Below are 20,983 nucleotides of genomic sequence, written 5' to 3'. Positions count from 1 at the left end.
CTTCTCTCCAGTCTGGATACCTCTGGGTTTGATTACTCTGGTCTCGTTTAGCTCGGGCTGGATGACTCTGATTTCGATGACACTGGTCTCGATTACCCCCGGCTGGATGACTCTGGTCTCGATTACCCCCGGCTGGATGACTCTGGTCTCGATGACACTGGACTCGATTACCCCCAGCTGGATGACTCTGGGTTCGATGACACTGGTCTCGATTATCCTAGGTTGGATTACTCTGCCGGTGGGGCTGCTGATGACGCTGACATCCGGGCTACAGCCTCGCTCTGGCTCCGTGGCGGCTCTATAAAAGGCGCGCTGGCAGCTGGCGCCCATTTGCTTTTGTGTCGCAGGCAGGAGTGTTTGGTGGGTGCGAGTTGTCCGGCCGGGGCTGTGTGTTAGTGAGTGAGTGGGCCGGGCTGGTCCGGTGGGCGGGTGTATGAGCGAGGCACTGCATCCTGACTGTGAGGCAGGCAGGCGGGCGGGCGGTGGGTTTTGATCGGGGGTCGGCTGGGAAATTGGGGGGGGGTGGGGAGCGTTGGTTGTGTGTGTGTGTGTGAGGGGAGAGAGCGGGCGCCATGTTGTGAGCGGGGATGGCGGGCTCTGAGGGTGATATGCTAGCGGGAGTTTGAGCTGCTGGGAGGGGGCACTTTGGGTCGGTTCTGGCCGGCGGGAACGTGGGGGGGAGGCCGGGGTGTTGCGGCGGGGGTGAGTGTGCCGCCTGCTACCGGGCTGCTGTTACCCGGGTGCCGCCACCGATGGGCTCCGGCCGCCATTTTGTGCAGCCGGCCGGGGGGGGAGGCGCGTGCTGGATTTGAATAACGGCCGCGCGCCAACTGCCGACCGCGCGCTGCCGAGTCCCGCACTGGGCACGCGTCCCCTCGGGGGTCGGGGTGAGAGAACTATCCTTCACCCACAACACGTAGTGTCCCACCCTCAGAACTGTGTCCCTCACAATCAGAGCATGTCTCTCTGAACAATAGAGTGCGCACTGAGGCAGACCCATTGTGTGCGCGACTGTCCGGCCCCTCCACCCAACCTATCCCCATTCCCCCAGCCCTTGTCGGCTCGGCCATCCTAGTAGGCGATGGCCACTCGACTATGAACCCAGAAACTCAGCTCATGTTCTCGGGGCCTGGGTTCGAATTAAAACAGATGGTGGAATTTGAATTCAATAAAATGTATTTGGAGTTAATCTACTGAACACTATGAAACCATTGTCTGATGAACCAGATGGGATTTTTCCATTCCTTTTCCGGAAGAAATCTACCGTGCTGACCAAGTCTAGCCTACATGTGATTCCCGAGCCACAGCAGTGTGGTTGACTCATTTGTCCTCAGAACAAGGGCATCTAGGGATGGGTAATAAACGCTGGGCAGTGACATCCATGTCCCACAAATAAATATTGAAAAAGTTTCAAATGCTCATCCTGCTTAAATGTTGAGGGTTCCTGCCTCTAGCACCCTTTCAGATAGTGTTGCCTCAGTTGCGTCACCCTCGAGGCGAAAAGACTTTTTCTAATATCTAAATCTCCTACCCCATATCATGTATCTATGCCCTCTGGTTAATGAGCCTTTCACTAAGGGGAAAAGATCCCATGTATGTCCCTTATCATTTGATATGATTCCGTTCTACCTCTACTCTTGAATATTCTGGTGAATCTCCTCTGACGTGAGGGCATCTCCCTCTTGATTCCACTGTGCTGTCGCCTCTGGATTGTTTTGCAGGTGGGTGGTGTCTGGCCTGGGTATAATACCATGATTAAGGCTGCATCTAGATGTTGGTATGGAGAGTTTTGCAAGTCCAACAAGAACAAAAACTGGGTGTTATCCTTTCTGCCTGGTTTTATTTTAACATTTTGCTTCCTTTAAGGATGATTAATGAATCGGGTTTTTATGACAATGATTTCTGATTGTTATTGACTTTAAATTTCACCATCTGCTGTGGTGGATTTTGCACCTGGGTCTTTGGATTACTTGTCTAGTAAGAAGTTTAACAACACCAGGTTAAAGTCCAACAGGTTTATTTGGTAGCAAAAGCCACACTTTTGTGGCTTTTGCTACCAAATAAACCTGTTGGACTTTAACCTGGTGTTGTTAAACTTCTTACTGTGTTTACCCCAGTCCAACGCCGGCATCTCCACATCATTACTTGTCTAGTGCCAATACTACTCCATGTGGGCTCCTCTGTCATACACTTCAGAATTTTGTTTTCGAGATCAGCAACCATTGTTAACTCCAAAGATTTGTCTTTTGTAGGACCATTCACTCAAACCAAGAATTAGTTTATTTACAAGTAGGCTTTCATTAATACAGTGAAGTTAATGCAGGAATTAATCTGAATCTCGGCTTCATGTGACTCCAGATCCATAGCAATGGTTAACTCTTGAATCCTATCTGAAATGGCCCAGCAAGCCACTCAGTAGTTTACCAGTTGGGTTGTTGGTTGCATTTAACTGACAGTGGTGCAACGGTTTGACAATGCATTTTTAACTTCTGTAGGTGGTCATCAAAATGGTGGAAGCAGATCGTCCTGGAAAACTCTTCATTGGTGGTCTGAATACTGAAACAAATGAAAAGGCACTTGAAGCAGTGTTTGGCAAATATGGAAGGATAGTAGAAGGTATGTGATGCAGAAGGCTTAAGTTGGCATTCCCTCTTGAGCAGTTAGCCAATATGGCAAGAGACCGGTGAGGTAGCTAAATGCTGTACTAGAAATAGTCAGGTACTAAAGTTGGCGTGAAGAAATTATGGACATTGCGTAGAGGGAACATTGCAGAAGCAAAAATTGATTTTTCTTGAGCTCTGTTTATCCTAAGAAATTGAGCTTTCTTTATACTGAAAATGCAATTGTGGAACATGTGGTAACTTCTTAATCTCCTTTGTTAGTTCTGCTGATGAAAGATCGCGAAACAAATAAGTCGAGGGGTTTTGCATTTGTTACTTTTGAAAGTCCAGGAGATGCGAGGGATGCAGCCAGGGATATGAATGGAAAGGTGAGATGTTAAAAAAACATGCATTTCAAATTTGACTGAAATAGTTTTGACGTGGCAAGAAATATTTGGGCAGCTAATTGGAAGTTGCTCTGCACAAAAACTGTTGTCAGTCTTTACCTCTGACAACAGAACCCAGAAGGAATTTTAGGTATACAAAAAAAATAGCTGGTGTATGTGGTTTGTTTAAGTTTTATTTCCACCCCTTTGCTTTTCGTTAGCAAATGGACATCATTTATTTCAACTGCAACTTTTTTTTTCTTGGTCAAACACTCAGTAATTAAGAATGAGGGTGGACAGCACATTTCCAGGCCTGTGGCTGAATTGGCTGCTAGCAAATATGTTCTGGCCTTCAGTATGTCTGCAATGCTTGGCTGAGACTTGACAGTGTAGTCATTGAATCTTTGTGTTGTTTTTGTGTAAATAGTTTTGTCTTGGACTGCTTTGGAATGCTGTTCATTATCAGTTCCACTACACGAGTGTGCTGGAATGCTTACTTCAGCACCCCAACCTTTTTAACCTCAAGTATATGGAACTATGCTTTGCAGCATCCCATGTGTGTAAAGTTTAAGCAATGATGACTTCGCTGGCACTGATAATCAGAAATGATATTGCCTTTCCTCTAAGAAGTTCTGAGCTTGGTTTCACTCGAGTTACATCAGCAAAGGTTTTGTCACAAGTTTTGACTGCAGTAAATAACTTGTAGGACTGCAACCATTTAAGTCCAGTAAACTCTTGTACTTGCAGAAATCTACTGCATGCCTTTACTTTAGGTGCAGCTCTTAATACAATTACTCTAGTGCCTTTGACTGTTGAGAAGAGGACAGGTCAGGTTTGCAATATCTTAGTTAGGGATTTGTAGTGAGGGCCACTGAATATACTTTGCCTCATCCATAAATTGTGATGACCGTTGGTGTTTTGTAACACTTGTGGTTCTGTAAACCATCACGATCACCTGGCAAAAAACTGAACAGGAATGTACATCTCAGATCCTGTTGAAACGTTATGGTTTTGAAGCAAAAGGCAGGGCTACTTGGATGTTGGTATAATTTGTGGTTTGTGCTTCCTGATCACAACTGATCATATACCCTTGTAGAACCCTCTCGTTGAATCCAGTCAAGTGCACTTCAAACATTTTTATTACTCCCTCAATTTTTTTTAAAGTCTTTGGATGGAAAACCCATTAAAGTAGAGCAAGCTACTAAGCCAGCATTTGAAAATAGTGGACGACGTGGACCACCCCCACCCCCAAGAAGCCGTGGTCCTCCTAGGGGGATTCGAGGTGGAAGAGGAGGTAGTGGAGGAATGAGAGGTCCACCTCAAAAAGGTAAATGTCTGAAACAACAATCTGTTTATAATTTGAAGAGGAAAGTAGCAAATCTATTGCTCTCCTGTCTGGACAGTCACAGTAACTAACTTAATGAGTGAATCTGTCTAAAATTATATTGAAGGAGAGAAATATAAATCAGAATCTAAATTTTGGATCCATGAAAAATTTGAGCTAAGGGTAGGGAAGTGGAGAATAAAACAAGTAACACTGGTGTACTTGTGGTCAGTCCCACATGCTTGGAGGACTTGGACGCAAGAGATTTGAGGGTAGCCAGTTGAAGTTAAAACTTCTGTCTTAAACCTAGCGGTACTAAGTTTAAGTAATTTTTATTGTCAATACTTAGCCTATCTTAAAACACGTCTTTGGGACCCAAGGTAAATTTAGGTTTGCAGCCACGTGTGTAACTGATGCACCATGTATCAGTGTAAAAGTGAAATGAGTTGTATATCTTGCATTTTAATTATTTCATCTAGAACTTAGAGTTCTGGAAGAAATGAAACCAGTCCTAAAATACAGGTTACTGATATCTCCACGATCCTTGCCGACGCAATTCAAATAACTCACATTGGAGTGTATCTTACCTGTTCGGTCATGTTCCGTTGTAATGTCTACAGCATCTGCTGTTTCAGTATATGCTATGTTTACAAAATTGCAATAATTGCATTGTTGATGGCACAAGTAGATTTTGCCACGCAGGTGAGCACGGTGAATGGATTCAGGAGATAGAACAGTGCTACCTTAAGAGGAATGTACATTTCTTTAGGAGTCCTGACCCGCGGGATGATATGGGAGCATACACTGGTAAGTTTGATAACATAGCTTTAGCAGTGTTGTCCAATATGTTAGCCATGTGGTGTATTCAGATCTGGATGTGGTAAATTAAAATAACAATAGCTGGTCATTGGGTGTGTGTAATTAACTATTTTTCGTACATTTAGTAAAATTGGAAGATGAAAGTGTTTTGAGTGCTTTCGTTTTTGCTACTAAATGCAAGGTGATGTGCAAGTAAATATGCATGAATGTATTTACCTGTAATGTACATTAAGAGTTTTTAAACTAAAATTAGCACATGTGGCCGGAATGACCTGTGGCTAGTCAGTGATTTTTGTATTGGACAACACCGCATTAGTATCACTGGAAATGTACCTGTAAAGCATTGGAAGCAAATTTATTTTTTGGATCAAATATTTGACCAGATATGGCCATGGTCTATTTGTATGTTGATTATGATACTATATATACAATTGAAATTAAATCATAAATAGCTCTTAACTGATTTTAGCAGAAAATGAAGTTGCCTAATTTCAAACACATTATAGCAATGCATTTTATTTAAAGTACATATCCAATGTGGAAAATGTGCTATTTTGTGTTTGTCTTTAAAGCATGATTTATAAAAAAAAATCTATATATCAAAGATGAAATATTTTCTAGATTCGGAGTTTTGAATCATGTTCTTTCCTAATTAAGCTGCAATTGGACCTGTTCCCAAAAGCGGGAAATGTGAAGTATTGACTAACTTAACTACACGGATTTAACAATATTTTCAAGACTCCTTTTTTAAAAATCATACCTATTGTGTATTTGAAAAGTATGATTTCAAAATGTAAAGCAAATGCAAGCAAATATCTACAAGTACTTTCTTCATTAAAAGTCTCCTCCAGAGGGCCACCAATGAAAAGGGGTCCCCCAGGACGTGCAAATGGACCACCACCTAAAAGGCCCCTTCCTTCAGGGCCAATGCGAAGTGGGGGAATGGGTGGAAGAGGAAGTGGCTCAAGAGGTAAGAATTATTCCATTGGGTAATATATTTGACTTTTTCCAATCTGCAATGTTGGAATTTAGGTGACCCCAGGTTTTTCTTCCTAGGGCCTCCCTCACGTGAAAGGGATAGTTACGGTTCACCTCCATCCCGCAGAGATATGATGCCATCCAGGCGGGATGATTATATACAAAGAGAGGATTACTACAACAGCAGAGACAGGTAAAGTATTTACAATCTCTCTGGGGAAGCAGATAATTTGAAGGGGGAGGAAAAGTCTGGGTTTATATTTTGCCACCATGCAAATACCCATTCTTGAGCTGTTTACCTTGCTTGAATTTGCATTTATCTGAATTAACATGGTGGCGTAAATTGTAGTGGTTTGTGTGCCCCCTGCAAGAGCTTGACGGGATTTCCTGTGCATGGTCCAGGAGCACCTGACTTCATAAACTAAGCTTGCATGCAAGCAACATGCTTATTATAGTAGTGTTGTTAATTATTAGTTCTGCTTACTATTAGAATGTTGGGCGCTGAAGTAAATAGATAAAGCTATACCGTTGCAACATCTACTTGGTGTAAATTTTAAGCTGTGATGACTTCACTGGCAATGATTATCAAACTGATATAGCCACCTTTCCTCTAAGAAGTTCTGAGCTTTGCATAACTGGATTTTTAAAAATCACATGGAACCAAGCTTTTGTTGCAAAAGCAACTGATTTTGAATGCTGTAAAATGGCTATTGCAACTTCTAACTGTTCTAGTTTAATAACTATCTTGCATATGCACAGATCTGTGGTGCTGTGCAAAAGCAATCAATCCATGTACATATTCACCAGGCTGGTTTAAAGCTTAAGTGACTAGTTTGGATATATTCTTATTGTGTGTACAAAGTACACGTTGATTTGAACAAGTTTATTGAACAAAACTCAGATTTTGTTAACTTGCTGATCCCAAAGTAGTCGCCATAGCTCATTGAAGATGAGAGTACCACCAACTCGGAGCTAGTTGAGTCCTGCTCCAAAGACTTCTGTACATAAGCAGAGAAAGGCCAAGAAGAAACGTGATAATTATGAAGGGTTTAGTTAGACGAAATAGAAAAACTATTTCCAGTGACAAGGGTCAATCGCTTGATGACACAGATGCACAGTGATTGGCAAACGAGCCAGAGGTGACATGAAAATCCTGGTTAGGAACTGGATTGCACTGTCTGGCATGGTGGATGCCAATTCAGTAGCCGTTGAAAGATAATTGGATAACTAATTGAGTGAGAAAACAATTGTAGGGCCAGGAGGAAAGTTGTAGTTTTGAATTTCTTTTGTCTTCCTAGATGCAAATGCCTCCAGCTTAGCCATTGCCTGTGACATGGCACTAAAACTTCCCCTTGACACTAAAACATTCTTAAACTTGTACAGATTTGAAGTTTTGAAATTTCAGTTATTTTACTTGTGTGCCTTGACTCCTTAGACTTTGTGCCAATGATGTTTTACAGCCTCTGATTTCTTTTTCATCCTTTCCATGCTAGCAATTTCCATCTAATGGTCATCTTTTACCTTGTAGTTATTCTAGCAGAGATTATCCAAGTTCCAGAGATACAAGAGATTATGGTCCACCGCCAAGGGACTCCTACAGTTCTCGTGAATATTCCCATTCTGGTCGTGATGATTATGGATCACGAGGATACAGGTAAGGGCTGGTTTTGAACTAGCAGATATGAAACCAATTGATTATCATGAACCATTTCAAACTGATGATTTCTATTTCAGTGATCGAGATGGATATGGGGGTGGACGTGAGCCACGTGACTATTACAATGATCGCCCAAGTGGTGGTTCCTACAGAGATTCCTATGATGGCTATGGTAAGATGGCAACTGATTGTGTAGTGTCAGCTAGTATATAAAATTGTAGAAATATATTTTTGACTTGGGCAACTGTAATAAGGGTGTAATTGTTCTAATTTGGATGGTTTTGTCTTGCATAAACTGTTCAGTGAAATGTCTTTTGAACCTCCAGCAGTTTATCTCTACAGTGATAAAACCCAGTTCAAAGCAAATGACAGTTGAAATCCACAGCAAAACAAATGAACTTCAAAGAGTACAAGCTTGCTGACTAGCAATGTCCGTCAAACAAAATGCCTAGCCACTTAAGAAAATGCATATTCAACTTTATAATCAAATAAAATCAGTAGCATGTGCACACCAAAACCTAAAGGCTGGAAATATTTCTGCATAACCTCCCCATTCGTTGCTGGAAGAATGACAATGTGAGACACTACCAAAATGAGTTAAGTCTTGCATTTCAAAAACTTCATTCCTTTGTCAAATAATCCCTGGTGATGGGAGCATCTCATTGCTGCATCTCTCAATGTTGCAAGTACAATCAGTTTTTAGAAATGCAAATTTCAACAAAGCTGCAGTAAGTGAGTAGATCTTATAAAATGTAAGGAATATTTCAAACGTTTCCATATGACCTGACCATTGACCCTGCAGGTAACTCGCGTGGCGCTCCACCTGCACGAGGGCCCCCACCATCTTACAGTGGAAGTGGTCGTTATGATGACTACAGCACCAGCTCTCGGGATGGATATGGTGGAGGCCGTGATAACTACAGAAGTGATACTTACTCAAGTAGCCGCAATGATCGTGTTGGTAGGCAAGATAGAGGCCCAGCTCTTCCAATGGAAAGAGGCTATCCCCCGCGTGACTCGTATAACAGCTCGAGCCGTGGAGGAAATCGTGGATCAGGGCGCGGCGGAAACCGCTACGACAGGGGCAGTGGCCGAAGCAGATACTAAAACTGAACTTGATATAACCATGGACCAAAAAAAAGCCCTTGCTCATAGTGCTGTTTTTCCTGACTGAAACACAACAGAAAAATTGAGGTGAAAGGACTGTCAAGTGCTTTCCATGCAAGCAGATTTTGAAATTTTAATTTTGGTTTGCTGTTTCATGTTAGTTTCTTGTTTTTTTTAAAAAAAAAGTCAGTTTGTACATTCTAGTGGGAATGGTGCAGAGACTGGTTAAACATGAAAAAAAGTTAAATGTTATAACAGTGCTGCTGTCTGTGGCTTTTCCATACATAAATATGGATATATAGAACTAGATCTTGCTTTGTTGCACCAGTGATATTGTGAAATAAAGACTGAAACTTTTTTCAGTGAAACATGTATGTTTTTTAACCAACTCCTGGGTGGGAAACAAGCAAAATAAATTAGCCTGGTTTTTACAAATGGGAAGCAAAAACAACTCGATTCACCAAACAGCAAGCAATGGCGATGAACCATTCATTAACTGCCCAATTTTGCAATTTCAAAATATACCAGTTATATTTCAGTCTCCTACAGTTCCAGATCAACATTCAACCTCAAAAGCTCCAGTCACAGCTGACTCTGAAGCAAGCTGGTTTTTTAAAAAAATCAATCGTCAGCAGTGAGTATCTTTAACAGTGATTTGTTTTTAAGTTCTGGCTTAAAATGGATACAAATCTTAAATTTCCCAAATGTCATTAAAACACTTTTATGACTCAATTTTCTGCAAGTGTAGTGTCTCACCTTAAAAGGAATTTGCTATGGTTTTAAGAATTGAGCATCAAGACCTGCACTGGCCTGTCACTGTTCAAAAGCTGGAGACTTAGGAAAGACAATTGAATCTAGGACATTCTCAGCCGATTCAAAGGGCCATTTTAATGTGAAAAGAGCAACTCCGGTAAGCACCGCAAACCTTATTTTATGTTACCTACTAAATGAAACCTGTGGTTACATAAGGAAGCACATCGTTCACCAATTATAACTCCATGTTGAAATTAAACAAAAAGTGGAATTGTGTAGGTAATCAACAAACCATTTTAAATGGCCTACTAAATGAAACCCGATTACATAAGGAAGCACATCGTTCACGAAACATAACTCCATGTTCAGTTTAAACAAAACGGAATTGTGTAGGTGAGCAGCGAGATCCTTTTAAGTTACCTACTAAATGAAACCTGTTTCCATAAGGAAGCCCATCGATCACCAAATATAGCCATTCTCCTGTTCGATTTTAAAATGAAACGGAGTTCTGTATGGTATCGCAAAACTCAGACCTGCAAAGCAAATTTTCTGAACCACGTTGGACAAATATTCAGCAGCATCAGTGGACTGGATGGCCTATGGAAAGTGTAAATTGTGATTTTTGTCAATGATTTTTATAGTCTACATTTTAATGTAGAAGTAATTGAATTGTAGCAGATTAGTAATGTGATGAATTTATCATGCAACCTAAACTAATAGGAGTATTTTTTCACAGGATGAGGATATAGAACCAATATTTTTGGAAATATTGGTATGTGGAATTCCATGCCAGTTGGAGATTTGTTCTCCTCAGCATGAAAACCAGAAGTCACAGCTAACCAGGTACTTGGCTTTCTTTTTTATCATGGCTTGACTTGCAATGTTGGTATCAAAGGGGAAAACCTCCGTGCTCTAATTCTGTGCAAGTCAATTGAGTGCACTGTTAAAAGCAGAAACTGATAGCCAAGTTCAGCACACATGAGGGCCTCAAACGGGATCTTGGTTCATGTCACACTATCTATAACCCCCACGACTTGCCTGGGCTTGCAAAATCTTAGTAACTGTCCTGGCTTGAGAGAATTCACACCTCTTTAACCTATGCTTAACCCTCCCTCCACTCACATTGTCTGCACCTGTAAAGACTTGATTACCTGTTAAGACTCTCATTCCAACCATTATCTTGTAATTGAGTTTGTGTCTATATATGCCCTGTTTGTGAACCGAACTCTCCACTCACCTGATGAAGGGGCAACGCTCTGAAAGCTTGTGCTACCAGATAAACCTGTTGGACTTTAACCTGGTGTTGTGAGACTACTTACTGTGCCTACCCCTGTCCAACGCCAGCAACTCCACATTGTTAAAAGCAAAATACTGCAGATGCTGGAATCTGAAACAAGAACAGAAAATCTCAGCAGGTCTGACAGCATCAGTGGGGAGAGAATAGAGCCAATGTTTCCAGTCTAGATGGCCCTTTGTTAGAATGGTGTAATATATCCAGGTTTACTGACTAATAAGAAAGCTAGGTTGAAAAATAAAGTTCAGAATGACATGGGAGTTGCTAATAGGCTGTATGCTTTGGGCCATTACTTGTTCCTGAAAACCCTTTCCAAAAGGGTTGCTTGTCCTTGCCCAATTAACTAATGGGCACAGCATTTCCTTGACAATATTATCTAAACCTGTTGTATGAGTGTACGGTTCTATCAAATTTCACTAACTACTTTATTCCAAGGAAGACAGCTCCCTGTTTATCTAACAGAACCTTGTAGTTAAAATCCTGCAACACCCGAATCATTCCAATAAATCCATTCTGCATTCAAGAACCCTGAAGTGTGGCCACCAGAACGGGATACAATAGTCTTGTGACCTAATCGGAGCTATTCAAAAGTTCAGCATGACTTCCCTGCTTTTGTATTCAGTGCCTCTTGAAGCCCAAGATCCTGTATGCTCTAATTGTGCTCTCCATATGTCCTGCCACCTTCAAAGAAAGCACCCCATACACTTTTTTGAATTTACCGTTAAATCTACATAGCTTCTCTGTAACCCTTCTGCTAAAGTGCCTTGCTTCATACTTGTCCAGAAATTCTACCCATTCTAATAGTCTATCCACGTTCAGTCAACTGGTATCTTGTCTATTTGTCACATCTGCAGGATTGATATTATTGACAAATCTTAATTCAATATCCAAGTCACTTATGTGTATCAACCTCTGATCTCAGGCATTTTTAAACTGCGATTTGCTGTTTTCTGTTTTCAAACAATTTTTTTAATGCATGTTAGTACTAAACTCCCATTTGAAGTTCCTAATCCTCTGTTTAAAACATGTTTCTGGTATTGCTGCTACATAGTTTTACATGGCTATTTGCACTTGTAGTTCACCATTTTATTCACAATGTTTGGTTCTGTGTTCATAAATTCTTCCTGTTTTTGTGTTCCTTGTATTTTTTTTAAATCTCCTGTTTTGTATTGCTATTCAACGTGACCCTGCATCCTTCTTTTCTACTTCCATATGCTGGTGTCCATCCCTCTTCCAATTTAATTTAAACCTACCCCTATCACATTATGAACATCCCCATGTTGGCATTGTACCTGATCAGAAATGGGACCCTGTCTCTTGACTAGATGATTTGGTCTCACTGGAGTATTGTCCAATTCTAGGCTCCATACTTAAGGATGTGAAGGCATTTATGTTCTTATTTGAGAGAATCATAGAATCCTTGCAGTGCAGAAGGAGGCCATTTGACCCATCAAGCCTGCACTGACAACAATTGCATCCAGGCCCTATCCCCTGAGCCCCATGTAGTTACACTGCTAAACCCCTTGAGACTAGGGTCAATTTACCATGGCCAGTCAACCTAACCCGCACATCTTTGGACTGTTGGATGAAACTGAACATCCAGATGAAACCCATGTAGACACTGGGAGAACATGCAAACTCCACAAAAACAGGGACCCAAGGTGGCAATTGAACCTGGGTCACTGGCGCTGAGGCAGCCGTGCTAACCATTGTGCCACTGCTACCCAGAACGCAGAAAGGATTTAGAAAAATCAGGATGAAGGATTTCAGTTATGTGGATGGATTAGACAAGCTGAGCTTCTTTCAGAAGAGAAAAGGAGAGGAGCAATTGAATAGAGGTGTTAACCCAGAGATGAAGAGAAACTGTTCCCATTGGATCAAAAGCCAGGGGAGAAATGCTTGGTGATATGAACCAAGAGGCAATACAAGGAACAAAGAAAATTACAGCACAGGAAGAGGCCCTCCAAGCCTGCATCGACCATGCTGCCTGTCTGAACCAAAACCCCCTAACCTTCCAAGGACCATATCCCTCTATTCCCATCCTATTCATGTATTGGTCCAGATGCCCCTTAAAACTCTCTCGTATTTGCTCCCACGACCTCCCCCCAGCAGTGAGTTCTAGGCACCCACCACCCTCTGTTTTTTAAAAAAAACTTGCCTCGTACATCTCCTTTAAACCTTGCCCCACGCACCTTAAACCTATGCCTCCTAGTAATTGACTTCCACCTGGGAAGGAGCTTCTAACAATCCACTCTGTCCATGCCCCTCAATCTTGCAGACTTCTATCAGGTTGCCTCCCAACCTCTGCCGTTCCAGTTTCTCCAACCCCTCCTCATAGCTAATGCCCGCCATACCAGGCAACATGCTGGTAAATCTTTTCTGTACCCTCTCCAAAGCCTCCACATCCTTCTGGTAGTGTGGTGACCAGAATTGAACACTATACTCCTAGTGCAGCCTAACTAAGGTTCTATAAAACTGCAACATGACTTGGCAATTTTTAAACTCGATGCCCTGGCTGATGAAGGCAAGCATGCTGTATGCTGCCTTGACTACCTTCTCCATCTGTGTTGCCACTTTGTGACCTGTGTACTTGTACACCCAGATCCCTCTGCCTATCAATACTCTTAAGGGTTCTGCCATTTAGAGTCAGAGGTTTACAGCATGGAAACAGGCCCTGCGGCCCAACTTGTCCATGCCGTCTTTATTTTTTAAAAAACCCATAGCTAACCCTAATTGCCCCGCATTTGGCCCATATCCCTCTATACCCATCGTACCCATGTAACTATCTAAATGCTTTTCAAAAGACAAAATTGTACCCGCCTGTACTACTACCTCTGGCAGCTTGTTCCAGACACTCACTGCCCTCTCTGGAAAAAATTGCCCCTCTGGACACTTCTGTGTATCTTCCCCCTCACCTTGAACCTATGCCCTCTAGTTTTAGACTCCCCTACCTTTGGGAAAAGGTATTGACCATCTACCTTGTCTATGCCCCTCATTATTTTAATAGACCTCTATAAGATCACCCCTCAGCCTCCTACGCTCCAGAGAGAAAACTCCCAGTCTATCCAGCCTCCTTGTAACTCAATCCATCAAGTCCCGGTAGCATCCTAGTAAATCTTTTCTGCACTCTTTCTAGTTTAATATCCTTTCTATAATAGGGTGACCAGAACTGTACACAGTATTCCAAGTGTGGCCTTACCAATGTCTTGTACAACTTCAACAAGACATTCCAACTCCTATATTCAATGTTCTGACCGATGAAACCAAGCATGCCGAATGCCGCCTTCACCACTCTGTCCACCTGTGACTCCACTTTCAAGGAGCTATGAACATGTACCCCATGATCTCTTTGTTCTGTAACTCTCCCCAACGCCCTACCATTAACTGAGTAAGTCTTGCCCTGGTTCAATCTACCAAAATGCATTACCTCGTATTTGTCCAAATTAAACTCCATCTGCCATTCGTCAGCCCACTGGCCGAATTGATCAAGATCCCGCTGCAATTGGAGATAACCTTCCTCACTGTCCATCATGCCACCAATCTTGGTGTCATCTGCAAATGTACTAACCATGCCCCCTATATTCTCATCCAAATCATTAATATAAAATGACAAATAACAGTGGGCCCAGCACTGATCCCTGCGGCACACCACTGGTCACAGGCCTCCAGTTTGAGAAACAATTCTCTACAACCACCCTCTGGCTTCTGTCAAGAAGCCAATGTTGTATCCATTTAGATACTTCACCCTGGATCCTGTGAGATTTAACTTTACTGTATATTTCCCATCTTTATTAGACCCTCCCAAATTGTCCGGATTAAACTCCATCTCTCTACCCAAGTCTCCAACCAATCTATATCCTGCTGTATCCTCCAATGGTCCTCATCACTTTCTGCAATTCTACAATATCAAACTAGTTACATTTTCCTCAATCGTTTATATATTACAAACAGCAAAGATCCCAGTACTAATCACTGAGGGACACCACTAGTCACAGCCCTCCATTCAGAAACGCACCCTTCCACTGCTACCCTCTGTCTTCTATGACCAAACCAGCTCTGTATCCATCTTGCCAGCTCACCTTTGATCCCATTTGACTTCACCTTCAGCACTCGTCCATGTAGACAACATCCACTGCCCTACCCTCATCAATCATCATCACGTCCTCAAAACTTGATCAAGTTACTGAGACGTGACCTCTTCACAAAACTGTTGCCTCTCGCTAATCCATCCACTTATTTTCAAGTGGGAATAAATACTTTCTTGAAGAATCCTCTCCAATAATTTCCCTCCCATTGACGTATGGCTCACAGGCCTGTAATTACCTGGATTATCTTTGCCACCCTTAAACAGAGGAACAACATTGGCTATTCTCCAATCCTCTGGGACCTTCCCTGTAACCAGTGAGGATAAAAAGATTTCTCTTGTCCCCAGCAATTTCCTCCCTTGCCCCTCTATTCAGGGCCTGGTGGGAAATGCCCAGGGTCATGTCTACCTTCAGCTTTTACACAGCAAGATTCAGGATACATCGAATCTGCTTCCACCACACTCTGTCATGGAATTGGATAATTGTATAATTATCTTGAACAATTTGTAGGACTACAGGGAAAAGTGAGGGTGTTGAATTAGCTGAGTTGCAGAGAGCCAGCTGTCACAGATACAAAAATACAATTATCTTTTGTTTATGCCGATGTGTGAATGAGGATTGGTACTCTGTTTTGCCAATCAGATAGATGTCTTACCTGTACTATACTCCCGTTTACCTGTTTTTGCCCCATCACCCTCAATGCCATACCTAATGTAAAGTCATGAACATGGCATCTGCAGTGATTTGGGATTAGTGTTCACATCAAATGACAAATTGTTCTGGTGAAAAGTCATCTAAATATGAATCATGGATGCTGAATTTTCTGTTTTGGTGAAAATTATGAAGGGGTTTGTTGGGGTAAGTAGGTTATGTTGGAAGGATGAACGTCAGATGGGAACAGGCCCATTGGGAAATAAAAATCATCTGCCTTGTCTTATTGTATATAATTTTCTTAAGGCAACTTGTTTGGAAGCTGTGGCCATTTATTTATGTTGCCATGCAGCAGAGGAAGTGAACACCACACACCCTCTGCTTATGGGTGCTGCAGAGGTATGAAGTGCAAAAGATTCAAACCAGTGTCTATGCTGTTAGCTGATCTCAGCAGGGACAGGAGTAGGCATGCTATAATTGGCTTCATTACCACTAGATGTGGGAGAAAATCTGGCTGCATTCTGCTGCTGCTTCTGGCAGGAATTTCTGGCTGGCTGTGTGAAATGTTCAGCACAGTTGAAGTTGGCTTTGAGTGGCAGCCATAGATGCATTGAAAATCAAAGCGGGTAGGCCAATCAGCCCTTCAAACCTGCTCTGTCATTCAAAATGATCGTGGCTGATCTCTTCAATACCATACTCCTATTCTCACTCCCTTGATACCTTTAGTCTAGAGATTTATCTATTTCCTTAAATACATTAATGTCTTGGCCTCCACAGCCTTCAGCAGTGGTCTTCTGAGAGTGTTGTGACCATGTAATAGGGCATGTATCCAGTCCATATAACCATCATCCAATGAAAGATGGTAAAGGAGGTGGAAAGCTGTTACATCAGCAGGATGTTACATATTTGGGGTTATTGTGTTGTGGCGTGGAATCTAGTCATGTGTATAGTTTGTGATATCAGCTGCTTCGTGGGTTTTGCCTCTGTCTAGATCAAGCCTTTGTAGAGCCAATAACTAATCAATAAATCTATTTGTGCCCAACTCCACATGTTATTACTTAACGTTCCTTTATCCAACAAGTGCAGTCCATAACACAGGAGAATTGTGTTCTGTGCACGGTATAAATAAACTTAAAATCCCTGCAGGATAATGAGTTGTGATTCATGGAAATGTTTCGACTACTAGTACTTAAACTAATTTGTTTTATTGCAGATCAAAGTGGTACCTGGATTGAAATGATGTGGTTGTCAAAAGAATGTTGAAGGGAAGCATTGGACCAGCATGCATGGAGTTTTGAATGTTGAATAAAACTAGAAGCATAAATGTTTACCGTTGGAAACAATGTACTATTCTGTTGCATTCTAGTCATTGAGTTTGTTATAGCACTGAGCATAGTATGTTCAAGAATGGGCAACAAATTAGTCAGCTGCAGTGATAGAAATACCTCAGCACAGGTGCCATTTTATGGAGAGGACCAGAAACTTGAGGTTTTTGCCAACCCATTTTATACTTGGATAGACTAGAAATACATAAGCCAGTCCATTTATCTGAAAGTTTTTCAGCATTGACCCTCACGGGTTGATTTGGGATCCTTGTTTTTCTTTGTATATTAGTGCCTTAGTTCTTGCTGTTCAGGGCACAATTTCAAAATGTGCAGATACAAAACTCAGGAGCATTGTAAACTGAGGATAGTGTAGAACTTCAAAAGGACAAGCAAGTTGGTGCGATTCAATGCGAAGAAATGAATAATTCATTTTGGTAGGAAGAATGCAGAAAGACGACATAGGGTATAACACTGAAGGAGGTGCAGGACAGACACCTGGATGTATATCTGCATTACACATTGAAAGTGGCAGGACAGGTGCTGTGGTTAATGAAGCATGCAGTATCTTGTATCTTGGGCTTTATTAATTGGGGGGAGGGGGGAATTTGAGAGCAAGGAGGTTATGTTGAATCTGTGCAAGGCATTGACCTCAGCTGGAATATTGCATCCATTTCAGGGTGCCATATTTTAGGAAAAATGGGAATGCATTGGAGAGTGTTGAAAAAATTCTCTACCTTCAATTATCAAGATAGATTGGAGAAGCTGGGACAGTTTTCCTTCCGAGGAAAAAATGACTAAGACGATTTGGTGGAAGTGCTCAAAATCATGAGGGGTCTGAACAGACCAGATGGGAAGAAACTTCTCACTTGTGAAATGGTCAAGAATGCACAGGACACACCAATGTAATTATTGGAAAAGGAAGAAAGTGGGGTTATGGAAAGAAAGCAGGAGAATGGCGTTAAGTGAATTGCTCATTTGAAGATCAGATGCAGATACAATGGGCTAAATGGCCTGCTGTACTGTAACCAATGTGATTTCATGATCATCTGTTAGGTCCTGAAACTGGCTGTATATTTGAACAGCTGCCATTCCATAACGGAACGTTCAGTTGATGTGTAAGTGGCACACCTCAGTGGTTTGGCTGAAACCCGAGCATGGCAAGTGAAATTATTGCCTGTGCCACTTGGCAATGGGAATAAATGTGTCGGCCTGCTGCATCTGAGGATTGATGCTGTCTGTCAAAATGTGCAGGACTTGGTGTACAGCTATGTTATTGATTGTGGGCTGTTGGCAAAGCACTTCACATGAGTGCTGCAAACCACACCTGGAGTACACAATACAACTTTGGTCTCCTGAATGGTATAATTGCATTCGTGAATAATGGCGATTAATTGATGTGATTCTTGAAATAAGAAGGCAGTCTGAGAAATTGAGTAGAGTGGGCATGAGGTGAAAGGTTGAAATCTTGCTAGACCAGCCTAAATTCAATTTATTTAAAGTAGACAGTGATACTGCAGTAGGTGTAATTTATGTTTTCCAAAGGTCTTCAGGTGCCTCACAATCTATATCTCAATCAGACTAGAGTTGGGGGGATAAATGATGGAATGGATAGTTGGCTGGCTTCAAAACACTGGCAGTATAGAGTCATTCACAATTTATGTTAATGATTTTGACTTTGGAATCGAAAACACAATTTATAAATTTATAGGTGACATCAAATGGGGTGATGGTCCAAACTAAGACTGCAACAAATTGGAGGACATTAACTTGTAGAATGGGCAAATTAAGTTAACTATAAACATGAGGTAAGTTTTTAATACAATAGGGAGGCGATTTAACAGGATGTCTAGTATGGAAGACATTAGCTATGAGAAGTTGGAGAAACTTGGTTTGTTCTCTCTGGAACGATGGAGGTTGAAGGCTGGTGACCTGATGGAAGTCTACAAGATTGAGGGGCATGGACAGGGTGGATAGTCAAGCTTTTTCCCAGGGTGGATAGTCAAGCTTTTTCCCAGGGTGGAAGAGTCAATTATTAGGGGGCACAGGCTTAAGGTGCGAGGGGCAAGGATTAAAGGAGATGTACGAGGCAAGTTTTTTTTACACAGGGTGGTGGGTGCCTGGAACTCGCTGCCGGGGGAGGTAGTGGAACCAGATATGATAGTGACTTTTAAGGGGCGTCTTGACAAATACATGAATAGGATGGGAATGGAGGGATATGGTCCCCGGAAGGGATGGGGGTTTTAGTTCAGTCGGATTGCATGGTTGGCGCAGGCTTGGAGGGCTGAAGGGCTTGTTTCCTGTACTGTAATTTTCTTTGACTTGATGTATGATGCTGGTCTTGCTGGGGTAGTGGAATGGGGCAACTGAATATCACCAAAACAGCCACTGATTTAGTAGCACAATTTCTTTAAAGCAAGTATAATCAAACTGGAGATGTTAGTTGAACTTGTATAGAGAGTACTGTGGGTAGTTACAAAAAGGATGTAGTGGCACTGAGAGATTTGCAAGAATGACACCAGATATGTGGAGGATCATCAAAATTTGAGTGGGTATAGAGATTCTTCTGGGGAAGAATGTAACTGGACATCATAATATAAAATAGTTAGCAAGAAATTTGGGGCATTCTGAACAAACTACCCAAAGAGATAAGTGGTTGAAATGAATGGTATGAGTCCTTTAAGGAAAACCAAGAGAAGCATGAGGGAGATGGGAAATAGAGGGTGGTTATTTACATGAGGAAAGTGGGAGGAGGCTCAAGTAGAGCATTTAATACTAGCATGGACTGGTTGGGCCAAATTGCCTGTTTGTGTTGTATATACCATGTGAAAATGAAGATTGTAGGTTTGATGGGGTAGATGCTGATTTACTCTGGTCTCATCACCTCAAGGGTTGACATTAGGACTGAGAATTTATCTTTCCTCCCCAAGACCCATAGGTGCTCAGTAACTGATCATATTCAAGACTGAAATCGGTTTGTGGGCAGTAAGCAGAGAAACAGTAGGAAAGTGGAGCTGCTGTAGTTCAGCTCTGGTTTTGGACGATAGTGCAGACTCGCCATATGTCATACTCCTGCAATTTCTTGTGTCCTACTGATGGAATGCTCCCCACTGACGCTCCATCAGGATGACACAAGACCATGCCTGTAGGAATTTCCTCAGCTAATTCTAACTTAGCACTTTAAGGAGCTCCGCATACAAATTACTACTGGGCTAGGAGGATCTTCAAAATGGACCATAATTGACAAGTATATTCATTCATGGGATGTGGATGCCACTTATTGTCCATCCCTGAGGGCATTTAAGAGTCAACCATAATCTGGGCTCACATGTAGGCCTGACCAAGTAACAACAGATTTATTTTTCTAAAGGACATTAATGACCCATGTGGGTTTTTCTGACAATTAACAATGGTAGTGACTTGAATTCCAGATTTTTATTGAATTCAAATTTCACCATCTGCTGTGGTGGGATTTGAACTCTGTCCCCAGAGCATTACCCTGTGTCTCTGGATTACTGGTCAAGTGATAATACCACTTTGCCACTACCTCCCCAGGATTTTGACGCAGTGACAGTGAAGGAACAGTGGTGTATTTCCAAGTCAATGGTGAGTGACTTGGAGGGCAACCCAAATATCTGTTGCTCTTATCCTTGATGGTAGTGGTCATGGGTTTGGAAGGTGCTGCCTAAGGAGCTTTGCTGAGTTGCTACAGTGCATCTAGATACAGTACTGTCGGTGGGGGGTGTGAATATTTGTGCATGAGGTGCTCGCCAAGTGGGTTATTTTTGTCCTCAATGGTGTCCAGCTTGTGGTGTTGGAATGCTTTTCAGCAGCAATTGAAGCCTTTTCTAAGAAAAAAATGAAACTGGTGGGAAATAAACTTCAGGGCCCAAGTTATTGCTGAGCAAATGCTAGCTTATTGATGCTTGGTTTGGGCTTTGCCAGGACCATGTGCTTCCAGATCTCAAAGCTTTGTTCCAAACCTAGATCAGAGTCAATTCCAGAGG

At 42.0% G+C, this 20,983-nt stretch overlaps 1 protein-coding gene and 2 non-coding genes across 13 annotated transcripts; all 3 read left to right on the top strand.

Annotated features, from left to right (window-relative positions):
- The first annotated feature begins 220 nt into the window (after positions 1-220).
- On the top strand, positions 221-17,915 carry rbmx (RNA binding motif protein X-linked). Of its 11 annotated transcripts, XR_013496565.1 has the most exons (11): positions 335-360; positions 2,496-2,616; positions 2,883-2,989; positions 4,151-4,313; positions 5,013-5,117; positions 5,971-6,099; positions 6,186-6,300; positions 7,636-7,761; positions 7,842-7,936; positions 10,361-10,467; positions 16,868-17,915. XR_013496565.1 is itself a non-coding variant. In XM_078206433.1 (10 exons), exons 2-10 carry the CDS (start codon positions 2,508-2,510, stop codon positions 8,869-8,871), a joined length of 1,254 nt encoding a protein of 417 aa, XP_078062559.1. In that variant the 5' UTR covers positions 334-360; positions 2,496-2,507; the 3' UTR covers positions 8,872-9,228. The 11 variants fall into 11 exon arrangements, 9 of the variants coding, with proteins under 9 accessions (XP_078062566.1, XP_078062559.1, XP_078062568.1 ...); XR_013496566.1 differs by lacking the exon at positions 5,013-5,117 and having other exon boundaries at positions 285-360; XM_078206433.1 differs by lacking the exons at positions 10,361-10,467; positions 16,868-17,915 and adding an exon at positions 8,567-9,228 and having other exon boundaries at positions 334-360.
- Positions 3,558-3,626, top strand: LOC144488373 (small nucleolar RNA SNORD61). The gene has a single exon (XR_013496567.1). It is a non-coding gene; the product is annotated as a small nucleolar RNA SNORD61 (small nucleolar RNA).
- On the top strand, positions 6,665-6,735 carry LOC144488374 (small nucleolar RNA SNORD61). Its single transcript, XR_013496568.1, has one exon. It is a non-coding gene; the product is annotated as a small nucleolar RNA SNORD61 (small nucleolar RNA).
- Positions 17,916-20,983: the final 3,068 nt, after the last annotated feature.

This window comes from Mustelus asterias, unplaced genomic scaffold (genome assembly GCF_964213995.1).
Source record: "Mustelus asterias unplaced genomic scaffold, sMusAst1.hap1.1 HAP1_SCAFFOLD_1498, whole genome shotgun sequence".
Lineage (NCBI taxonomy): Eukaryota > Metazoa > Chordata > Chondrichthyes > Carcharhiniformes > Triakidae > Mustelus > Mustelus asterias.
This window is presented reverse-complemented; position numbering and strand designations above follow the sequence as displayed.

Excerpts from the sequence above, each read along its gene's own strand:
- rbmx (XM_078206433.1), top strand. The coding sequence starts at position 2,508 with ATGGTGGAAGCAGATCGTCCTGGAAAACTCTTCATTGGTGGTCTGAAT. Across the intron at positions 4,314-5,012 it reads GAGAGGTCCACCTCAAAAAG|GTGAGCACGGTGAATGGATT; the intron begins GTAAATGTCTGA and ends TTTGCCACGCAG. Across the intron at positions 7,762-7,841 it reads TATGGATCACGAGGATACAG|TGATCGAGATGGATATGGGG; the intron begins GTAAGGGCTGGT and ends TTTCTATTTCAG.